The 21254-nt window shown below is 43.0% G+C and overlaps 1 protein-coding gene across 1 annotated transcript in view; it reads left to right on the top strand.

Moving 5' to 3' along the window:
* TRABD2B (TraB domain containing 2B) overlaps positions 1-21254 on the top strand; it is a 274824-nt gene that overhangs the window by 137584 nt on the left and 115986 nt on the right. Inside the window, exon 3 of the mRNA XM_050307303.1 lies at positions 10634-10780. Within this exon, the coding sequence (XP_050163260.1) occupies positions 10634-10780 (147 nt within the window). The remainder of the gene's footprint in view (positions 1-10633; positions 10781-21254) is intronic.

Genomic DNA, 21254 nt, shown 5'->3' with positions numbered 1-21254 from the left:
AACAAGACTCCATGAAGTCTTTGTTTTAGTAGTGTTTGTGTCCTAATGCATTGAATCCAGTAACTTCTAGTTACCAGAGCTCAGTAAAGTATTTTTCCTGAGAAACTTCTTTTGCAATCTATTCAATTTTTGCCTCTCTGTATAAACTCTCTGACATTTTTCGCAGGTATGTTTATTGCTTGTGCCTTCAATGAATAATTCCAGAGCTTCACCTCATTTCTAAGTGATCCTGAGCATTTGCTACTCAAAATCCGAGCTAAGTTTCTTAGAATTCTGTAATTACATCTCAAAATTTGAGGAAAAATTAAATGGCAAGCATAGCTGCTCTTGAGCAAAATATAAACACGGGGCAAAATTCCCTGCCAGGTGAACTAGCAAAGCGTGGTTGGGGCATGTTAAGCTGATCAACCTCCATATGCAAAGAAAGTGGCCTGTAAAGCCACCTGAACCTACTCCCCGGCTCACCTACTTTATGGAAGGTAAAAAGATCATGAGCAGGGAAGAAATGCAGAACAGATGTTGTCTCCAGAATGAGCTGATATCCCACAGGTTCGTGAAGGATGTCATTTCCTACCCCCTGCATCATCCCCGTCTCCTCCTCCGGGGTGTGCAGGCAGGATTTCAGCGCGTGTCGATCATCGGGACGACGCTAAATTACACCAGATGAGACTGGCTCTGAAACTCCTTGTGCTCCTAGGAGTCAGGCTTAGGAAGTGAAGTCAAACCTGGAAGCAATGCCCTCTGCTCTGCTTAGTACCCACACCCCTGCTTTGGGACTCCTGCCTGGATGTCTCCCCTGCTGTCCTGGGGTGGAACAGTGGGATGAAGCCTCTCAGCTCCAGCCCCAGAGTCATGATTGTGCAAAAGGCTGCTATTCATCCATATTTCTCCAGGGCTACAGCAAAGAGATTTTCTTTCAAGTGTTTTTTCTCTCCCCTTGGGGTCCTTAGGACTTGTCTGAGCTGCGTCCTCATGTGCAATGCCCTTAGTGGCTGTGGGATTTCTGGGAATCTTCCTGATGAGGCACAGCTGGAGAGGGAAAAACCTGCTGGGCATTGATGGTGTGTTTCAGGGGATAGCAGTGTGTGCCTGCTTAGCCATGGGTGTATTTACAGAGCCACCAGTACTAAACAGGCAAGGAAAAAGAGGAGAGGGGGAAAGAGTTTGATTCAACTTCTGGAACTGCATCTAAGAGTGAGGAAGTATGGCTAAGGGGGCAGAAGGTGAACCTGAGGCAGATCTCTTTCAGGTATTTTTGCTGCTGTTTGTGTGTGTGGACCAGAATAATGCCTGAAAGCAGTATTAATTACTCTCTTTATTATTATTATTTATTTATGTGAGCAAATATGCCACATAGGGGAGGAATATTTGAAGCTGTGAAGTGAATATTCTTCTAGATCTGTTCTTCTTAGTTAGAAGAAAAAAGAAAACAGAAGTGTTACTTAAATGAAGGGATTTTTTCAGAAGCTGCCAGTTTATCTAAATGTTTTACAGCAATATCTGATTCTTGGCTTTACCCAGGAGAGCAAAAATCTGAAAAGTCTCTTCTTGATTCCTGAGCAGCAAATCCTCACTGGTAGTTGATTTCATAGGCATTTTCTGACTGGAGTGGAGACTGTTTAGCCTAGGCTTAAAAAAGCTTCAAGAAATAAGATCTTTTAGTTCCAATGATAATAAAAATATAACTGTTATAGCCATCTCTTGAAAGATAACCTCCCATAATTCATAAACAGTAGAATTAGATTGAGGAAGCCTAATATATAGTAGAAAATAAAGTGACTGAATTTATCATTCTGACCTTGACAGCTAACAGAGAAACTGGCTACAAATAATTAATTTTATAAATATCTTCTGTCTTGGCAGCTTGACTGTGAATAGATTGCAGTTTCCTTGAAGCTATTTGTTAGCTGAATTTATTTGCCGAATAATTGATGTAAATATCTCAGCGAAGAGTAAGTAATTATTCTTGGCCTCTGCTTAATTTGAAGGCAAGTGCTTGGCTACAAGTAGATATTAGAAATTTGAGCTGCTGTGATTTGATGGGTAGGTCACCTTCTTTTCCTGGCTAACTGAATTTTGAATAATTTTTGTGTAACTTGCTCCTTCCAGGCAAAAATCCTGTAGGCTGCGTCAGGGCTGTAATGTGCAGTCCCTATAAGGGATTGGATGCTCCCCTCTTCCCCATGTGCCCTGAGCTCCAAAATGACTTTTTTTTTTTTTTCTTTTTGTCTTGGGCATCTCTGTCTGTACATTTTCCCTTTGCTGTATCTCCCTCAGAAAGGCCCCTGAAGCAGGAATTGCTGTGAGGAAGTCCTGAAAAGAGCAGTCTGCCAGATCAAGCTTTGTGTTTATTAGCAGGCGTGGGGTACCCCATGCTTGGTCACTGTTTCCCACAACGGCAAAAACATGTTGCATAATAATATTAATTCGAACTTGAGATAATGCTAAGCTAAAAGAAGAACCAACAATCCACAACAAGTGCTTATCCCTTATGAGTTCAGCTCCCTGCTTCCTCTTGAAGGCTTCCTTTTCTCATGTTGTTCCAAATCTTGACTTTTTGTGATTTTCCCCCCACCCCCCTCTTTCCCTTCTGACCTCATGAGGATGAAGTCCCCTTCAGGCTTAGGAAACATTCCCTTTTCTACAGCTGTCAACTCAGTTATGCTCACATGGAGACTAGAAAACTGAGACAGTTGTTGCCCCAAAGTGTTTGTCCTTGGCCAGAGGTTGCAGCTCCATCTGGCTCACTGGAAATTGCTCCCCTTCCCGATGGGCTGAGATTTATGCTCCAGCATGCTGACACATATTGAAATTGGCACCTGCTTGTGCTGATACCCTGGGCTGGGAGTTGGAAATACAGGACATAAAGATATATGTCCCCTTCAGCTGTTCTTGCTTCAGGAGCAGCAGTCTGGAAAGGGGCCGTGCTGGCATCGCGAGGTGTTAAGCTGGGACGTCTGAAGGAGTTAATCTGCTGCCTCACTGTAATATAATAGAAAGAAAAACATGCCTGTGGGGCTAGTCCATTTTACTATGTAGCTTCAGCTGGTAATTAAAAAGCAACAGTTCAAAAATCAAGCAGTAATATGAATAAACCCCAAATTAAATATACCCAGGACAGGTTGCACTTTTCAATGGGTGGATGCTTAGCATATCATGAAACTAGACTTCTTAAAAAATGTCTCAGGCTGGATGCCTAAACCCAGGAGTTCCCCAAACCGCCCCAGAGCTGTGCTTTTTTCCGTGAGGGTGCCCCTTTCATTGCTGCTCACTCGTCACTGGGGCCGACTGGTACGCTCAGCTCGGGGCACGTTCCCACATTCCTTCTGTTGCAGTGCACACAAAAAAGAAAAACTGAAACCCCAGAAGGGCCCAGTAACAATTTTACTCATGAGTCAGGAGCACAAATGTAGTTTCAGGTTCTTGGGAAGGATTTCATGTGCCCCCTTTGAAGGTGAAGATCCTGAAAGCAGGGACAATGTGCCCATTTAAGGTGGAGAAAAGTGATCGTGGGCACTGCCCTTTGGGAGTCCTGCCAGGCATCCATTTGGGGAATGCAATTGCTGAGCAAAGTAGTAGGCTGTGAGCTCGTCTGTGCACACATCAGGCAGATGGCTGCTCTTCAGTTGAGTGGTGCAACCAAGCACGGGGATAATTTTGAGGTGGAGGCATGGGGAGCAGGGAGGTGGGTGGGAAGGAGTGATAGGAGAAGAGGTTTTTTTCATCCACAAGCTCCCCAACTGGCAGATTTCCAAGAGATGGGAAGTGTTGTCTGAGAGAAGTTCACCCTCTACTCACCTCATTTCTTACATGCTTTCCCAAAGTATCTGTTACCAGACACTTTTGGGGAGTGTTGGACTTATCTGGGATGGCTGTTCTTGTTTCAACGACACCTTTGAGCAACCTTGAGCGCCGCAGCCCCCGCGGCACCGCTCCTGGAGCACTGCCCTTCTCCAGAAACCTCCTCACAAACTGCCAGTGCCCACAGAGCTCTTGTGTTACACGGTGTGTGTGGGGAGGGTGAGTTTCCCTGACACTGAGGCAGCATTTGGGTTTTGGAATATGGAGGTTTTCTCTTGACTAGCAAGTGGTGAGATACCTCCGGGATGGGAATGACTGGGTGGGACTGGAGGCCAAGCTGGGCTTGCTGGGGTGGTGGCACAGGAAGAAACAGGTTGGGGAGGGACACAGAGGTATGGAGGAGTCAGGCTGATAGCCAAGCCCACGGCATCACCAAACAGGCAGCAGGGCCATGTCCAGTGAACCTTTTTGCTGACAAGATCTAAGACTGCACTCCAGAAGTTTAACCACTGTCACTTGGACCTGCGAGCCATCACTGCCGGGCAGCGGTGTTGGTTGCTGGAACTGGTTGCACTTCATTGAAAAAACACTTTCAGAATTAAACTGCTCAGAGTGTAACTCATTTGGGAAAAATATTTCGCTTTTCAGACAGGTTTGCTCATCAGAATTAATCTACTGAGCTCAGTACAGCTGAGAAACTAGACCGATACAGAAGTACTGGATATGAGTAAATCCCACATAGAAAATCCACACAAGCCCTACATTTAGACTGCAGATTTAAGAGAGGTAATTCTGTCCCTTCCAGTGTTTCGGTTTTGATTAGGTTGCAAAACCATCCTCCTGTTACTTCTTAATTTATTTCCCTAAGGCTGAGTTTGGACATTGACCAAAGCAGAGAGTTATCCTACAGAGTCACTGCTCACTTACACCCTGACAGGTTGGACATCAAGCTGAGTTACTGGCAAAAGAGACTGTGCTGATGATGTGGTGAGGGCACTGAAACTAAAACATCCTTCAACCACAGTGTGGTGATTCACAAAAGGGGAAAGGATGGAAATTCCATATCAAAGCTCTTTTCCCTCCTCCCTTTCTTCTACTTTAATAGGGACTCTGAGTGCCTTTAGAAAGTAACAGAGTTCATTACCTTTAGAAGAAAAGTTTTCAGATCTTACCCTCCTTCCAGTAGTATCTTTGCTACAGCTGCTGCTGTTTATATATTTAAGACCTTACTTGGTTTTTGACCTATTTAAGGTGGGTGTGGTGTTTATGGTGGGTGTGTGTTTGTATATATAGAGAGAGAATATATGTTTTTAGAGCGTTTTCAAGACAGAAATTAATTCTAATGGTCTTTGTTTGTTGTCTTAATGACCTTGTCAAGAGAAGACTTGCATCTAAGACCACAAACTAGCTATCTTGCCTGTTATATCAGGTAACCCACCAAACCCTAAACAGCTGCTCTCCGGGTTCTGTCTGCACTATTTGGCTGCCCCAGCCTGCAGAAGCACCAGTGTAGTAGGGTCAGCCAGGGAATGTGTGACAGCTGCCATCAACCAGAAGAGCCCTTCTCCAGTTTTGGGGGCTTGGGACTGACGGAACGGGGGTGACATGCCCACTGCAGTGTTTTCTGTTTAGAAATTTTGTGTTGTTTTTAACTGCCTTGATTCAGTCAAAACACAGTGAAAATAACATTAAAAAAAAAATTACTTTTGCATGTGCAAGTTCATAATGGGAACTCTGCGTAAAGGGAGGAGTCAGAGGGCTGAAGTCAGGCTGTTGGAAATCAACTTCAGCAGGAGCTTTGGGCATGTAGGGCTGAAGGCTGGAGTCCCAGTCTCCCTGCAGCTTTCCCAGAATCAAGAAAACCAGTCTTAGTCCCCAGGACTGCACACTAGTAGCGTGACTGCTCTGCCCTGGGCCGTGTCCGTGTGTCACCGGCGAGGATAAGCCGTAGGATGGGTGGTGGCTCGGGGTTTCTCCAAGCACCTTGGTCAGATTCAAACTGTTTTATTAAGCTGGTTAATTGGCAGTTTGAAAGGGAGGGGGGGAAAAGCGAGGTCCTTAGGTCTCCCTGGTCAGTGCCAAGCCGCAGACTGTTAACTACTCCTGCCTTTCAGAAGCAATAACTGCGGGTTTGGGGAACATATGGAACTAACTAGCCGAAAGGCTTTTATGAGCAGCTTTAACAGGGGGCACGGTTTGTGAGTAGAAATTCCAGTGGATGAGTTAATAGTTTCACTTTCCTTAGCTGTCCCTTTATAGGAAAAACAACAACAAAGTCGGGCTCGTTCCTCTCACAGCCCCGGCCGTACAATGTGCCGATGCATCCAGGATTTCGTTTGGACACTGGGGGAGTCCTTTAGTAGATCCCCCAGGACCTGTTTTTCCAAAGCTATTTCCTGATGCTGACCTCATTAGGTGAGTTTCACAGCTCACTAATTCCTAGCAACAGCACAAGAGATTCAAGGAAAGGGGAAACCCGTCTTCTGGAAACCAATGGAACCGAACAGATTTGGGCAAGCACTTTTATGGCTTTTCATTAATCTGGAAAATCAGGGACTTGCATTTTTCTTTTTTTTTTTCCTCCCCAAGTCACTATTTTGACCTGAAACTGTATATTTGATTTTCTATTTGATTACAGATTAGGATAACTACAAAAGCAGAACCCCTGCAGAACTGTATATCTCAATATTTATATTGCAGTTTGTTTTGAAGAATAGGAGAGGGGGCATTTCTTTTCCAGAATTGCAATTTGGGCAGTGACAGGATATAGTCACTCAAACTCTTCCAGTAATGCTTATTTAGTATTTGCATTGTGGTGGCACGTGTCCAAAAGAGAGAGCAAAGGAAAACAGTACATTGCCTGCTCAAGAGTTGACATCATAGCATGAAATTTAAGTACTTGTTTTTGTGGTATTGTTATTAATCGTGGGTCTGTGCAGGGGTCATCCTGTAACTCCAGCTACTGGAGTCCTGTGGATGCTAAGTTTGGCCTGAGAGTTTTCCTAGGCTTGCCTTTCATCCTCAAGCCTCCTGTATAGCAGACACACCAGAAGAACACATTTCCAACTTGTCTTAAGCTTAACAAAAAACTTATTTCTTCCGTTCTAGTTCCTGAATTTGTTGTTTGTTTTATTAGCAATATATTTCATAAGAAGGTTTGGGACTGCTTAAGAGCTTTATCTGCTAGTAAGGAGCTTTCCTTAATTTAACGTGGCCTATTAGGTGCTCCCACAAAGCTGTTTTTCCCTTGTACCACTATTTGGGACCTTAGTCAGATAAAAAAGGTGGACTTAGAAACCTTTTCTCTTGGTTCCACAGGTAGGCAGGTCCACCTGTCCACAGCTGACACAAAAAGGAATGATGCTGTATTTGATGAGTGTGAGGAGGGAGAATACTCTCTGAGTGTCAAGGTAGGCAGTACAGCTGTTAGCTGAGGCCTCAACAGTCCATCCCCTTGTGCTTGTCATGGCCACAGACTGTGCAAAACAACTCCTGAAACGTCTGGGCCGGTGGTTCCTGGTGCTGTGTAGGACTGGTGGGACCCGCTCTCGCTGGCAGTAAAGCAGGACCCTTCGGTCTGCCCTGAGGGCTGAGCTGGTGTCTCCAAACACCCAAATAAAATCTGTGTTTTGGGTGAACGGCACCGTCTCAGATAAAAAGGTTGATCAGTCAAAACCAGTGGGGGCCAGAGACAGACGTGCAAAAATGTCTTCAAAGCACACCAGGGTGAGGACCATAAATTGTGTGAATAAAAATGCACTTTCCCAGAGCCAAAGTCATAACTTCCCATCGCTTCCCAGAACAAATCCTGTCTGCTCTGTTTATTAGGTGGGACTGTGTATAGGCAGTTGCTCTAAGTGTGTTTATTTTGAAGTCATCAGTTGCTCAGTAATCTCAGGCACCTCTGGGAGATTTAACTCAGATAGGGGTTTAGGCTGGAGGTCGTGGGGTCATTGATATTAAGATAGAGAGAAGGAAAGGAAACAGCGTTGTTTTTGTGGCATTATCTGAACAGTAAGGAAAAATAAATTCAGGTTTTAAGATGGCTTTAACCTGACTCTGAAGGAAATGGTCTACAAATCCAGCCAACAAGGAGGCGACTGTGACGAGACCCCACTTCTCTTTAACTTTGTCTTGAGCTGCCCAACCTAAACCCATGGTGGTTGTGGCTTGATTAAGCATGACTTCTCTAGAAGTCTGCTAAGTGGTTACAGTTTTCCTTTAGCATATTCAAGTGTTTGAATTTCTGATTTTAACTTTCCTCCTGAAATAAAGCCTCTTGAGCTGTTTTTTGGGGCAGTGGTTTGAACCCAGCGATGGGCTCTCCCCCAGGGGCAGCAGCGTGCTGGATCACAGAATCACTGAGTGTGCTGGGTTGGAGGGGACCCACGAGAATCATCGAGTCCAACTCCTGGCCCTGCACAGGACCATCCCCAAGCTGGTGCCCAGCATCACATCTAGGTCCCAAAGCTGCCCTGAGGCAGAAAGCAGGGGTGTGAACGTCCTGGCACTAAAGAAGTGTTGGGACCAGATCATGGGGTTCCATCTGCTGTTGTAAACCCCAAAGAACTCCTTCTCTCTCATGTGGAGTCTTTGGTGTCTTATAAGAAGTGAATTTGTACTGTGGGGTTTTCTGCAGTCTGACACTGGTTTTTAAGGAACATACAGACAATTTTCTTTAAGAAAACCCTGTGCAAATGTGACCAAAATCAACCAATAGGTTCCAAATTTGTTAGGAGGAGACAGGCAGACCCAGAGCATTAATGCACAGGACTGGTTTCCCCAGGAAGCCAGAATAACAGATAAAAAAATAAAAAAGGAGAAAAAAAAGGCATTGGGAGTAAAGTAAGGATTTGTTTATTGCCATCTTATTATTTTGTCATAAAACACCCTGTCTTGCCCTCAGGGTTTGGTGGTGGTTTGTATATGTGTGTGTGCCTGTGTGTATACATATTTTCGTATATAAAAATCCAGCAACATCCACTGTTTAAAAAATCAAAAACGAGAAGGATTTTGCTAAAAGCATTTTGGGAAAACCTCTGCTCTCATTTTTCCTGTCAATGTTTTTCTAAGCTTTTATTTTTATTAGTCAAAATGTTTAGAATCCCCAGGAAATCCTGGGATGAACCATTTCCTCTTCGAGCTGTAGCCCTTAGGGGAAAAAGAAGAAAGCTCAGATGCTTTCAAAGGTTAGAAATTTTTCAAACTGTATTTTTTGCATATTTTTTAAATTAGGGAAAAACCAAGTTAGGAAGATGCTTAACTTCAGGCTGTGGTCCTGGCTGATGTCTTTGTAGAAAAGCCTAAAGAGACCCTTAGATCTGGGCAAGGAAATCTTTTAGGCTTGGATCTTAATGGGGAACTGATTGCTGAATTGAGGTATAACAGGTTCACTTGAAAGACTTTTTTTTTTTTTATAAAGTAAATTAAAAAATAACATTTGGTTTTCCTCAGCCAGTTTTTGTATGTTAGTTCACATTTAACAGCTTTGTATTATTAATCATACTAAAATATCCCAGCCTATTTGTTATATACGTGAGGCATATACAGCCTAATTGACTTTTTGCTTTCCTTCACCTTCAGATAAAATTCAATGGGAACACAATTTTAAACCAATAAGATTTTGAGATGATGGTTATTCTCTGGGAAGGATAGGACACATTGCTGTTATCAATGAGAAAAGCTGAAAAAGTGGTGAAATGTGAGACTGAGAGATGCAGGAGTCTTTTCATGAAAAATAGCACATCAATATAATTTGTCAGAAATCTGAATTTCCTGTCACCACATATCATTTCATTTTAGGAAAAGTGTGTTTGTTTATTTATGTAGTTTGTGACAAACTGTCTTAACTGCTGTTCTTCTGATTTATTCACCTACATTTTTATCAAGTTTTCTTGGAAGGTTCTTGGAAAACTGAACATGAAAGGCCAGACTTGGTGGTTCAGTAACTGGTATAAATTATTCCCATAGCCTGTCATAAAACTAAAAAGATTTGTGGTAATTCACGGCAAATTTAGTACAGGGTTTTTGTTTGTTTGTTTTTTGCGGTTTTTTTGAGTGTGGGGTTGCTTGGGCTTTTTTAATGAGTTTTTTTGGGGGGGTCTTTTGGTTAATGCAAGGGCAGGGGGATGCTAATCTTTAAGGATATTTATTTTCTTGGTTACCCAAATTTACACAGTAAAGAGTGCTTCTGTTTCTTTGGTATTTTCAAATTTGGGATGGGGACATGGGACTAGTCTGCTGGAGCAGTGTTATAAATCTGTATCTCTGTTTGCTTTGCAGATGGGTGGGTGAAGGGGGAAAGACTAAAGAAGGGAGGTTGATAATGAATTTCCTGAAGTTTCTGCTACTCCAAGAACGCACAAAGTCCCAATACAACACCTGTGACTTCAGAAGTTCAGAAGATTTTGATTTTTATCAAAAACCTTTCAGCTGAGACTGGGCTTTGGATTTAAGCTAGGGGACAGGATGCAGTCAGAGGCAATAGAAGTTTCTTCATTTAGGGGCTTTTTAATTCCAATTTCTGTCATGTAGCCAATTAACCAGCCCAGAGAGCCCGAGAGTTTCCAGACTGCCTATAAGCAATATATTTGTTGTGAAGTTATACTCTGTGAGGAACATCAAGGGGTCTATGATGTGGTCTTTTGCTGTTTAGGGGGCCTTGCATCTGAATGCTTTTCCATTTGGGAATGCCTAAAGACCAGCCCTTGTTGCCGTGGGCCAGAATGGATCACGTGAATAGACCTCGGGTGCAGGAGAGTTTTTAGGCTTTGCTGTTTTGATTCCTACTATCTTTAACTTATCACCTCCTTTCCTGTCTGTGTTTCTGCAGGTGCTGTTTGCTCTGAACCAGACTCTGCTCCAGCACGAGAGCCTTCGAGCAGGCAGCTTGCAGGCCCCGTATACCACCGAAGATCTCATCAAGCATTACAACTGTGGAGACCTGAATGCTGTGATATTCAACCATGACACTTCTCAGGTGAGCAAAGTTGTTCCAGACGGGCCAGATAATTGAGAACAAATCATCTGCTTTAATAGCATTATCCCAGCCATCACTTTATGCTCCGTCTCCTCTTTCCCCCTCTTCCTTTTTGATGCCCTGTGTTTTCTTTCCACACGTGCCTCATTTGCCTGGTGAGAGTGGAATTTCCGTGGTTTTAATTGGGCTCTGGGCAACTATAGAGTGGTTCAGGTTCAAAAAGACCCCCAAGATCATCAAGTCCAACCATTTAACCCAGCACTGCCAGTCCCACCACTGAACCATCTGCCCAATGCCCCATCTACACGTCTTTTAAATACTCCAACACAGCCCTGGGCAGCCTGTTCCAGTGCCTGACAACCCTTTAGGTGATCAAATTTTTGCTGCTATCCAATCTAAACCTCCCCTGGCACAACTTGAGGCTGTTTCCTCTTGTCCTATTGCTTGTTACTTGGAACAAGGAATGGACTGCCTGGGAAGCTTCCCTAGGAATGTGCCTGCAAAAAAGGTAATTATGGATGTTTTAGGGGCTGTTGAATATAGTCCCCTCATTAAGGGGGGTGTTTGGAATCTTTATAATACTTGAGCTTATATATGAAGAGGAAGTGGACCTTACATTAATACCCTATAAAGTAAATAACTTCTAAAACATGTCGTAATTCAATAATTTTGTATGTGTCTCAGGCAGCCCTTCAGTCTCCGTTTATCTTAGTTACCCAAAGCTGTCAAAAACCCTTGGTGGAGCAGAAATCTGCTTTTCAGACCAGTTTGACACTTCATGGGAAACTCTGAGGTTCCCATTTAATACATAGATTCTTCTTTCTCCTTTCCTGTTAATCCTATGGTTGTCACTATTCCTGCAGTGTTGAGGCACAGCCCAAATGATAAACATGGAATAAACAAGCAAGATGTGGTGTTATATTTGCCATGGATGCAATGAAAGGAGTACTAGGAGGCAAACCCATGAAGACTGTCCTGGTGTGGGAATGTCCTGTGTTGTCTTTTAATCTCTACCAGTGTAATTTCTCCAGTGAGAAAGCCTCTGTCCCTGAGATGAGTTGTGGCCATTCACACCCATTGCTTGGACTCACAGACATCTGCAGTTTATTTTCACATTGTCCTGTATCAGACCCGTGGGTTCAACTTGAGAGGAACAGCTTGCTTATCCCTCCAAATTGCTGTATCAAATGTGGGTTTCAAAACAGTGTTAAAGGCAGAGGAAGGAAGCCAACAACCAGTCAGAGTTCAAGCAATGGTGTTAGTCATGGTCCCAGAGTGCACGCAGTTGATGGAGATTATAACACGTACAGGCCATGGAAAATTAAAATCCCTCTTTGTGTGCTGGTCCCTGCAGAGCTCTAAATGTTGTGCAGTACTGTTGGGTACAGGGTTTTTGTGCTTGGTGGTGTTTTCATAAATCAGCTTTATACCATTTGTTTTAACTGCGAGCAGAACAAAATAGAAAATACTAAAACCTAAAATAAGCTCGCTATTCAGGCCAAGTTTGGCCAGTTGGGGTGATTCCAAAGTTTGTTCTGTGTGTTTTGTTGCAAGGATGAAAGACTCTGTTCTGCCATGGGGAGTTTTGCCATTTGGTTACCGAATTAGATTAGCCTGGCTTAAATATTACATGTGAAGCATCCCCCCTGGGATCTCTCTCTGGAGACATTAAAAGTAGGCAGAGGAATTGGTCATGTGCTGAGTCTATTGCAGGTCTCATGAGGTGACAACAAATGATTGGCCTACAAATGCAGAAAAACTATAAATACCCCAAGTGAAATGTATCATCACCTAAAGTTCAGGGCAGGTACCCCTGCCAATCTTGTGACACAAGAGTGCCACAGTATTTTCTAGAAGATGTGTCCATTCTTTTGTGAAATCCAGGTGCTGCCCCAGTTCTTTACAGGTATGAGAAGACCTTTGTCTTAATTAAGAGCAGTGAAAGGGAAACACCTCTGCTTTCCTGTGGTTATATTACATTCCTCATTCCTTTCCCTCTCTCTCTCTCTTTTTTTTTTTTAATTTTTTTTTGTCCAGACTCCATTTTTCTGAATGTATAAATCCTTATTTAAACGTAGTAAAACTCTAAGGGGCTGAGCTTACTAAATTAGACTATGACCCAAAAGTGGAGTAAGGAAACATCTCTCTCTCTTCTACAGCCTTCCTCAAACACTTGATTCTCTTGTGACTTTTGTAATCCAGATGCTTATGTTGGAGTTTCTGGGCAGAGAGTCAAAATGATACCAAAGAGAAAGTATTCTAAGCTAAAGATAGGATAGGAGTATTTTGTGCTCTTTCTCCAGACTTTTTTCCCCTCAAAGAAGTCAGTTTCTTTCTCTGCTTTTGAAAAAAAGTTCCCTAGAAGGAAAATTGTATTGGATTAGATCAGTAGCTGTAACTTCTGTATTCTGTCTGATGCTCTCACAAGGGAATTGAGGTCAGTATGTCCAGAAACATTAAAATACAGAAAATCTATTAGTGCAAAATTAGGAAATTGCCTATCTCCACGTGATATTTTTTCTTACCTGAGACAGATGAAAAATTGCTTAATGACCAGAGGCCTTGGTGAAGAAAAAGTAGGGTACAGAACAATTTTATGGTGTGTTTTGTTCCCTAGATCTGATGTAAAAGCCTTTATTCAAACCTAAGCATTTGTGTTTTGGGTTTAAGGATACCTTGCACCACTTACTTCCTGTGGTTGATTTTGAGCTGTTTGCTTTTTAAGGACAGTTCTGTAAAGCAGATTCATCTTTGCCAGCATTGAATTAGCTGGTTCTGTGTTCTTTTGTATTCCTTTATCAAGAGGAAAATTGAAGATCCAAGGCTGAGATTTTTCTCCTTCAGCCTTTCCCAAAAATTTTTATCTGTGGTTCCTGGCTATTGTTTCTTGTCTTCTGTCCTCAGCCATTCTCCAGACCTGAGGAGAGGCTCCTGTCCCAGGAGAAGATGATTTCCCCTCTCTCATTGCTGATCTGGCATGTCAGAGACCTGCAGCTCCACTTTATACACAGTTTTCTTCAAGCCAGTTTCTGCTGGCTCAACTATCCAGGTTTCATACTTGTTATTTCCCTTGTCCCATTTAGGATTAACAGCACAATCCAAGAGTCATACCTGACACTTCTAAAGCATCTCTCTTCTAGAGAGCCTTATGGTTTGTGTTAGACTGTAGTGAGAGCCCACTGAAGTAATGGAGAATATTTTCATGCCTGTAGCAGGCTTTGTATCCATTCCAGTGGGCCCAGACATCTTTGGATCTCGAAACGAATAAATCAAGTTAGGCCAGTGATTAACCCAGTTTACAGGCCTTGTGCTCACCTCAGCATAACAATCTTCTCATTGCCAGGAGACATAAGGTCTTGGCTTCATCCTACTCAGCAGAGCAAGCTATGCAGTGGAATTGCTTAGTGTTCACCACAGCCTGCAGATGGGTCTCAACCCCTATCAGATAATCAGGGATTGCTGTGCACCGTTCTCCAAGCTGTGTCCCTCAGAAACAACCAAGGTTTTTCTATACCTTACTAGAATGATGTCACCCATATCTCAAGTTGCCTCTGCAGTTCAAAATGCCGTGGATTCATGTGGACACACAGCCTTTAGGTAGAGGGTGTTGCCTTCTGAAAAGCATATGATGATCTTGATAACATGACATTAGAAATCCGTACACTTAACCCCACATCAGTATCACCCTCCCTAAACTAAAGAAGAAAATGTTTAGTGCCTCGCTTTATAAACTTGCTGTTTATAAATCTCCAGGTTGCATTATGTACCCCTTTAAAACTGTTATCATCCTGCATTTAAACATGTCCTTTAAGATTTAAGGGTCCTGATAATTCTAATTACATCATTAACTTGCCCTGTTGTCATTTTGGGTAAAATACGACTGGATTTCTGGCTCGCTTCTCAAATCAATGAAAACTATCTGTGGAATGCTCCAGCTTCAGTAACTGCAGAAACACACAGCTGAGACCATTAGGTAGAGTGTTGAATGACAAGCAGACCTAATTTGTCCAAGGAATGGAGTTTTATCTAGGGCAAAGGAAGATAAATCCATAAACTGAAGGCACAGCTATTGTAACGCAGCGCTTTGGAAGCATCTTATCATTTTCAGCTGTAACAAAGTGCAGGCGAACTGGCACAGCCTCTCGTTCTTCCAGGGAAAATGATTATGAGCTTTCCAGTGAAGCAAGTGTGAGCTTGTCCCAGCCATCAAGGGAGCCAGTCCCAGGAGTTTGCTGGTCCAGGGGAAGGGTCAGTCACGCTCCCAGGAGTGTTTGTTCCAAGGACATTGCTGGTGGTGCTGACGCTGACCGGGTGTTTGGTGACACCATGCTCAGTCCTGCTTGAGCCTGTCTCCCACCTTCTCCTCTCTGGGCTGTAGCACAGGATGCTGCTTGCAGAGGTGTTGCTTTCCCATAGTTCAGAACTGCTCCTGGTCTGCTGTGGTGGGATCGTGCTTTCCTTTCCGCTCGCACCTGAGTTTCAGCTTCGTGTCTTGGTATATGCTGTGAGCGTTTCATTGGAAGCGAAAAAACAGAAGTGCAGCCAAAATTTCCAGAGTCTAATTTTCATATTATGTCAGAACAAGATTCCAGATTGGAGCAATATTATATTTTGGCTTATGTGTTTCAGAAAATTGGTTACAGATCCAGACTGAGAGTTAAGTCTACTTGTTGATGTCAGTGCTGGGGAAAACACTGCAGAGATTATTTTTTTATTAATAATCTGGAACATGCCCAGATAATTTTCATGCCGTGGGTTTTGAAAATAGGTTCTTGCTTGAAAAATTTCATTACATGTTTGTATTTGGAGTTGTCTTACCTTGGAAGTTTTTTCCTTCCTCTTTCCAGTTTCCATGAAAAAAAGCAATGGGAGAGGAGAGGGAGTCAGAGAGAAATTGGAACAAAACATTTAAAGGCAAAGATTTTTCTTTCAGACAGCTGCATTATTAGAAAAGGAATATATTTACCTACAAAAAAGAGCTGATTTATGTTAAAAACATTTAAGGATTGTTGACTACCTGTATTTATTAGTAAGGGAATAAACTATAAATGATTATGAAAGAATGATTGGTAAAACCATTTGGAGTTCAAGGTAGTAGCGTGCTGCTTTCTGTGCAATGCTGTATGTTTGCTTTAAGGCATTTACTTTCCTTTCTTTTTAAAGAGCTGGTTTATGAAGTGTTTCTTGGAAAGACTTGTTCAAGAGTAATGAAAAAGCCTTGTTAGTTTTTTGAACAGTATCTCATGGGCTGAATGTACAAAATGCTTTTTCTTTCTTTGTGTTTTATGTGAATGATGAAGTTACTCCTCATTATGACAGGGAAGGGAAAAATGTGGGACAAGGGGGCGCTTTGGTTGTCCTGGCTGATTTGGAAGGATTAGCACTAGAGATTATCGGAAAGACTGTGTTCTTTGGTACTCCTGGACACCCCATTTCTCGGTCTGACACCATTATTGTGCATTGTTGAGTAGGGAATGCCGTAGATCAGGTATCTGCAGTGTAAATTGGTTGTGCTCTCTGGTGGTGACTTCTCTCTGAACCTTCTCTCCTCTGGGAGAGCTGATTGCTGATAAACCCAAAGTCAAAGCTTATAGAGTTCCACCAGTTTAGATGCAAAGAAATTAGTTTCAAGGACAACTTAATTTGTTTCTACTTCACTGATTTAATCTGAATTATTCCTTATTTTTCTCCTTACTGGTTCTTGTTCCATTTCCAAGTGCTTTCTTGAGCTGTTTTCCATCCTTATGTCTAACATTAGACCTCTCAAACAACCCTACCTTGAAAAAAAATTAAAATTAGTTTAAAAGTCATCATCCAATTTGTTTTTCAGATGTCAGCATAACTAGAAAGCTTAGGCTGCTTGGATTGGGAGCAGTCTGGAGTTTCTCTAGGACCAAACAGGAGGGCATGGCCATCTTTGCACCGCAAACCTTGTGGTGTCAGCTCCTGAGGTCTCTTGTCCAGACCAGCTGCTGTTTGTGTTCATAACCAGATTTTTGCTCCTTGCAAAGTTAGGTGATATTTTGCAAATCATATACTTCGGATCAGACTTACCCTGCATTAAATTAATATTTCAAACTTCACATATACATTCAGGCTTTTCCTAGAACCTTACTAAACAGGGGTGGGAAGAAACTCATTGAAGAGCCCTGAACAATATATATCTAAGACAACCAAACCTGAGTTGGTACCCACTACTGGCCAGCTGCTCTCCCACTGCGTAACAGAAGACAAAATGAAAAATACCTTTGGAAAAAGAGCTGCAATTTTTTAATAAAGCAGCCCCAAACCCAAACCTTCTGGCCCTGTTTTGTTTTTTTTCCCTTCACTTTATTGCCCTGCTTTGCCCTTTGATCAGTATCTTGACTTGGGTGTCATGGCAATATAATAGGTGATGGTTTTAGTGTCAGAACAGAAAAAAAAAAAGTATTCTTTGTCAAAGGAAACAAAGCATTTGGAAGGGAAGTAGAAAATCTTGAACTTTTCCATATGTTTGCAAGCTCATGAAAGCTGGCCTCAAAACAATCCCAGCGTTGAAGGGGCTTTAAATGCAGCAGGAGTATCATTAGGTAGTTAAGATTTACCCTCCCCTCCGAAACCCAAACCTTTATTTGCATACACTACAGGCTTGTCATCGTTACTCGATTAATGAACAGGTCCCTGTAATCTGGTCCTAAATATACACTGCATAGTTGGTGAAGCCTGCAGAAAGGGGTTGGGATCATTGTTCTGACTGTGTTTTGTTAAAGCTTCCTTAATCAAAACATTCATTCAGATAGAGAGGCCGGCTGCATATTTTGGCATCGCGACCGAGGGGAGCAGGGACAGGGTTGAGGTGGAGAGGGAGGCCTTGTAGGAGGGATTGGTGTTGCTTGCTTCTTCTTTTTCTTTTTTTTTTCCTAAGTGCTTGGAAAACAACTGTTTAACTGGTGTGGAAAAACAAATAGAAAACATACATGGAGGTCATGACTTCCCAGGGATTTGTTGAAAGTCTTCTTTAACAGGGATAGAAGTCTCACCCCCCAGGCTGTGTGTGAGATGCACAGCCCATCCCTATGGCCTTTCTGCCTTTTTAAATTTTTTTTTTTAAACATGTTTTTCTTCAGCCCAAATGGACAGAGAAGGTAGAACTAGGCAGGACACACAGCTGCTGTCTGGCCATGTGCCACCTGGCAGTGGCAGGATGGGTTTGGTGCTCCCAGGGAAGGTCTCTGAGCAGGTGTGGTGGGAGCTGAAGCTGCAGGTACAGGAGTGTCCAAAGGCTGCAGCCCACTCTGCCTGCAGGCAGGTTGACACTCAGGACAGCAATGACTCCTACAGCTTTTGTGTCACCTGCAGAGCTGGTTTTTAAAAGTATCATGCACTATCCATAGGGACTTTACTGGCATTCAGCCTACTTTCTCCCTCCATGTCTTCTCCTATTTGTAGTTTTTCTCTATTTACAACTTTAGGTGCTCCAGTGGCTCACAGACCTGAGCTAGCCAGTTTGAAACTCAGTTTCAAAGACCTCTATTTTCACACTCAGGTTGCTATGCAATGCTGAGGGGTACCCCCCTAGCTTTAAATGAGAGAGGCCCATTGCAGAAAGCTCATGGGCATGAACTGTGATGTATCTGCAATGTATAGGGACCCTGAGCAGTGATGTAGGTGGGCAGGGATTAGCTCACAGCCAGAAATGGCTGCCCAGAGCTGGTCCCAAGAAATGTGCTTGCTCTCACTCTGGCTTTCCTTGTGCTCTTGACCTTCCTTCCTTCCCTCACCTTCAAGCAAGAAGTATTTTTGCCTTTTTTTTCACCTCCAGCCCTGGGAAAGGAGTGATGGAAGTGACTTTACTCTGAAGATGAAAGACTCCTTTTACAGTCAACTCAGGCTTCTAGTAATTACTTAAATTTTGGTGCTTAAAAGAAAGCAATAAGGGGTTAATCACATGCTCAAACTGGATACTGCTCCTTCCTGGTTTCCCTTTTCCATAACAAGCTGGAAGCTTATCTTCTTGGCAGCTGCCAGCATTGGGCTTTGGGCTAAATCAGTTTAACCAGACACCCCCTCCTTGGCCATTGCTGGTCTCCATCACGATGGAAACTCAAGAGTGCTGGAGGAAAACCAGTTGAGTTGGCAGCATTATTCGTTTCTGCAGCAGCCTTGTGGAGATGCTTGCTCTCACAGCCCATTCACTTTGCACTATTTGAATCCTTTGTATCAGAGGCTGCAGTAAATGGATATTGCTCTCCCAGATGCCAGAAGGATCCATAAATCAGAGGAAAGCAGGTGTCTTCCAAGTCCAGAGCAGTATATTTTGCAGCAGTTCAGTGAAAGCCACAATGCCTTGTCAAGGCTGGTTAACAGGAGGGTATCCTCCCTTCATAAAGGAATGATAACTCGAGCTCAGATGTCAGCCTCTGACCCAAGAAGGGATGGTGTGAATTTAGGGCTGGAGGAGCCAGCAGGTTTTGGGATGCTGCTTTGGCTCCTTGGCAGCCCCCATAAGCTGAGCTGTCAGCTCCTCAGATCCTTATCTTGCATAGTGCTGTCAACAGGATGAAAGTTCCTGACCTGAATGATGCAGGGAAAATCCTTCAAAGGGCGATCCAATACTTGTCTTCTGGCCTCTGCCCACGTAAAGCTCATAAACCAAAGGACTAATAAAGAGAACCCAATCTTTAGCATGTTTAAAAAAAAAATAAAATTAATGTAGTTGTCGTGATCTGGGAACAACTCCCTGCTTACAACTGGAGATAAGGATTACTAGCATGGAGGTGGAGCCCTCCTGTCAGGGAAAGAGGGATGGGGTTTGGATTGTGGTTCTGGACTGGAATTCTGAAAGCTGATGGCTAGCTGTTTGCCTTGCCATGGATGACCCTGGGTGTGGCTCCTCCTATTTTCTCTACTTAGCCAATGAACGCTGGGGAGAGAAGGAAATAAAGAAATAAGGCATTTTTATTATTAATGAATTCTCCTGCAACTATTAGGGATAGTACTGTACTTGCAGCGTCTGGAGTTTGGATACTTCACAGCAGGTGAGGCTGGAAAACCTTGAATCCTCTGCTGACTGGGAGACAGTGGGAGAGAGGAGTCTCAGAAGCCAACAGGGTTGACTAAGATATAGGAAGATAATAGCTGGAAAGGTTTTAGGGTCACTGTGTTTTCCATGGCAGGGGTTGGCTTCCCATTTCCCTGACTCAGCTTCCTGTTCTCCATCTGCAGGCGGCATTATGGTTGAAGGCAAGGAAGGGCACCCAGCCCTCTGTTCCAGTGTTGGTAGTGTTGGTTTTTCATTGACACAATCTCACAGTTTGAATGCACATTCCAGAAATACTCTATCATTACTGGAACAGAACGAGGCTAAGGAAGGTTATCAGAGGATTGGGAACTGTGGTGTATAGGAGTAGGAACGATAACACTATTAGTCCACATCTGATAGTGATTTGATACTGGACTGAGTCTAGAGCAGTTCCACTGTAGCCAATAAATCCAAAGCAGGAGAAAAAAAAGTTAATCATAGTTGATGGTGCTTAGATGTGTCCAAAAAAATTATTTGCAGATAGATATTCACAACTCTGGCATTGTGCCCCCGTCCAGAATATTTGTCTAAACATTAAAAAACAGTAAATTAGAAAATGTACTTAAATGTAGTCCCATGTCCATGAATTTTCAGCTGAACTTTGGCAGTAAGCCCTAAATGTGATAAAAGACTCCACACCAATATATTTTGCTTTTCTCTTCTTTTTTTTTATCCCTTTCCTTTCTCTCTGTCTCCATAGACAAAGCTGACAGCATAGCATAGATCTTGAGTTATGGCTGATGCATTTTTCTAAGCTAAAGTATGTTGCTAGCTCTTATGCTAATGACTGCAGCAGAATTCCAGCCTCTGTGGGGATTTGTGGGAAGAGAGGTTACCGCTGAGCATCGTCTTGGACTTTGGATCTTCCTTTGGGTCCTTCCACAGCAAGAGTCAGACTGTGCCTTGTAAGTGACATCAAGGTAGAAAGTCTTGTTGTCCCCATTTTACAGATGGACTTTCAGAGAGGCAGGAGGAATAAAGCCAAATGCTTCAAGGATACTTAGTGGAGGTTAAGTGCCAAGTTTCCTTTGAAGGTTTAAACCCAAATGACATGCCTGTGATCATGCAAGAGATTTGTATCACCCATGGGAGCAGAACCATTTTTTCAGGGTAGTGTCATAACCACTCCACAATCCTTCCTCTTTCTTCTTCCTAAAGCTCCCACTGACTTCAAAGGTGAAGAATTATGGCCCGCATCCCACAGTACTGTGAGCTCAGACGTGTGTGCAGAGCTCTACCCACACATATATTCCATCAGGGATACTGCTCAACTAAAATCATGCAGGCAGTAGGGAGGGTAAAAAATGTCTGCAAGGCTGGGACTTCTTTTTTATTCTCCCATTCACTTTCTTTAACCTCAAAATTTTAGCTAAGAAACGCAGAGGATACCAAATGACTGAGTTTGGGGTCTAC

The sequence above is a fragment of the Myiozetetes cayanensis genome, unplaced genomic scaffold (assembly GCF_022539395.1).
Source record: "Myiozetetes cayanensis isolate MyiCay16 unplaced genomic scaffold, myiCay2020 scf12, whole genome shotgun sequence".
In the NCBI taxonomy this organism is placed as follows: domain Eukaryota; kingdom Metazoa; phylum Chordata; class Aves; order Passeriformes; family Tyrannidae; genus Myiozetetes; species Myiozetetes cayanensis.
Note: the sequence above shows the minus strand (reverse complement) of the source record. Positions and strands in the feature narration are given on the sequence as shown.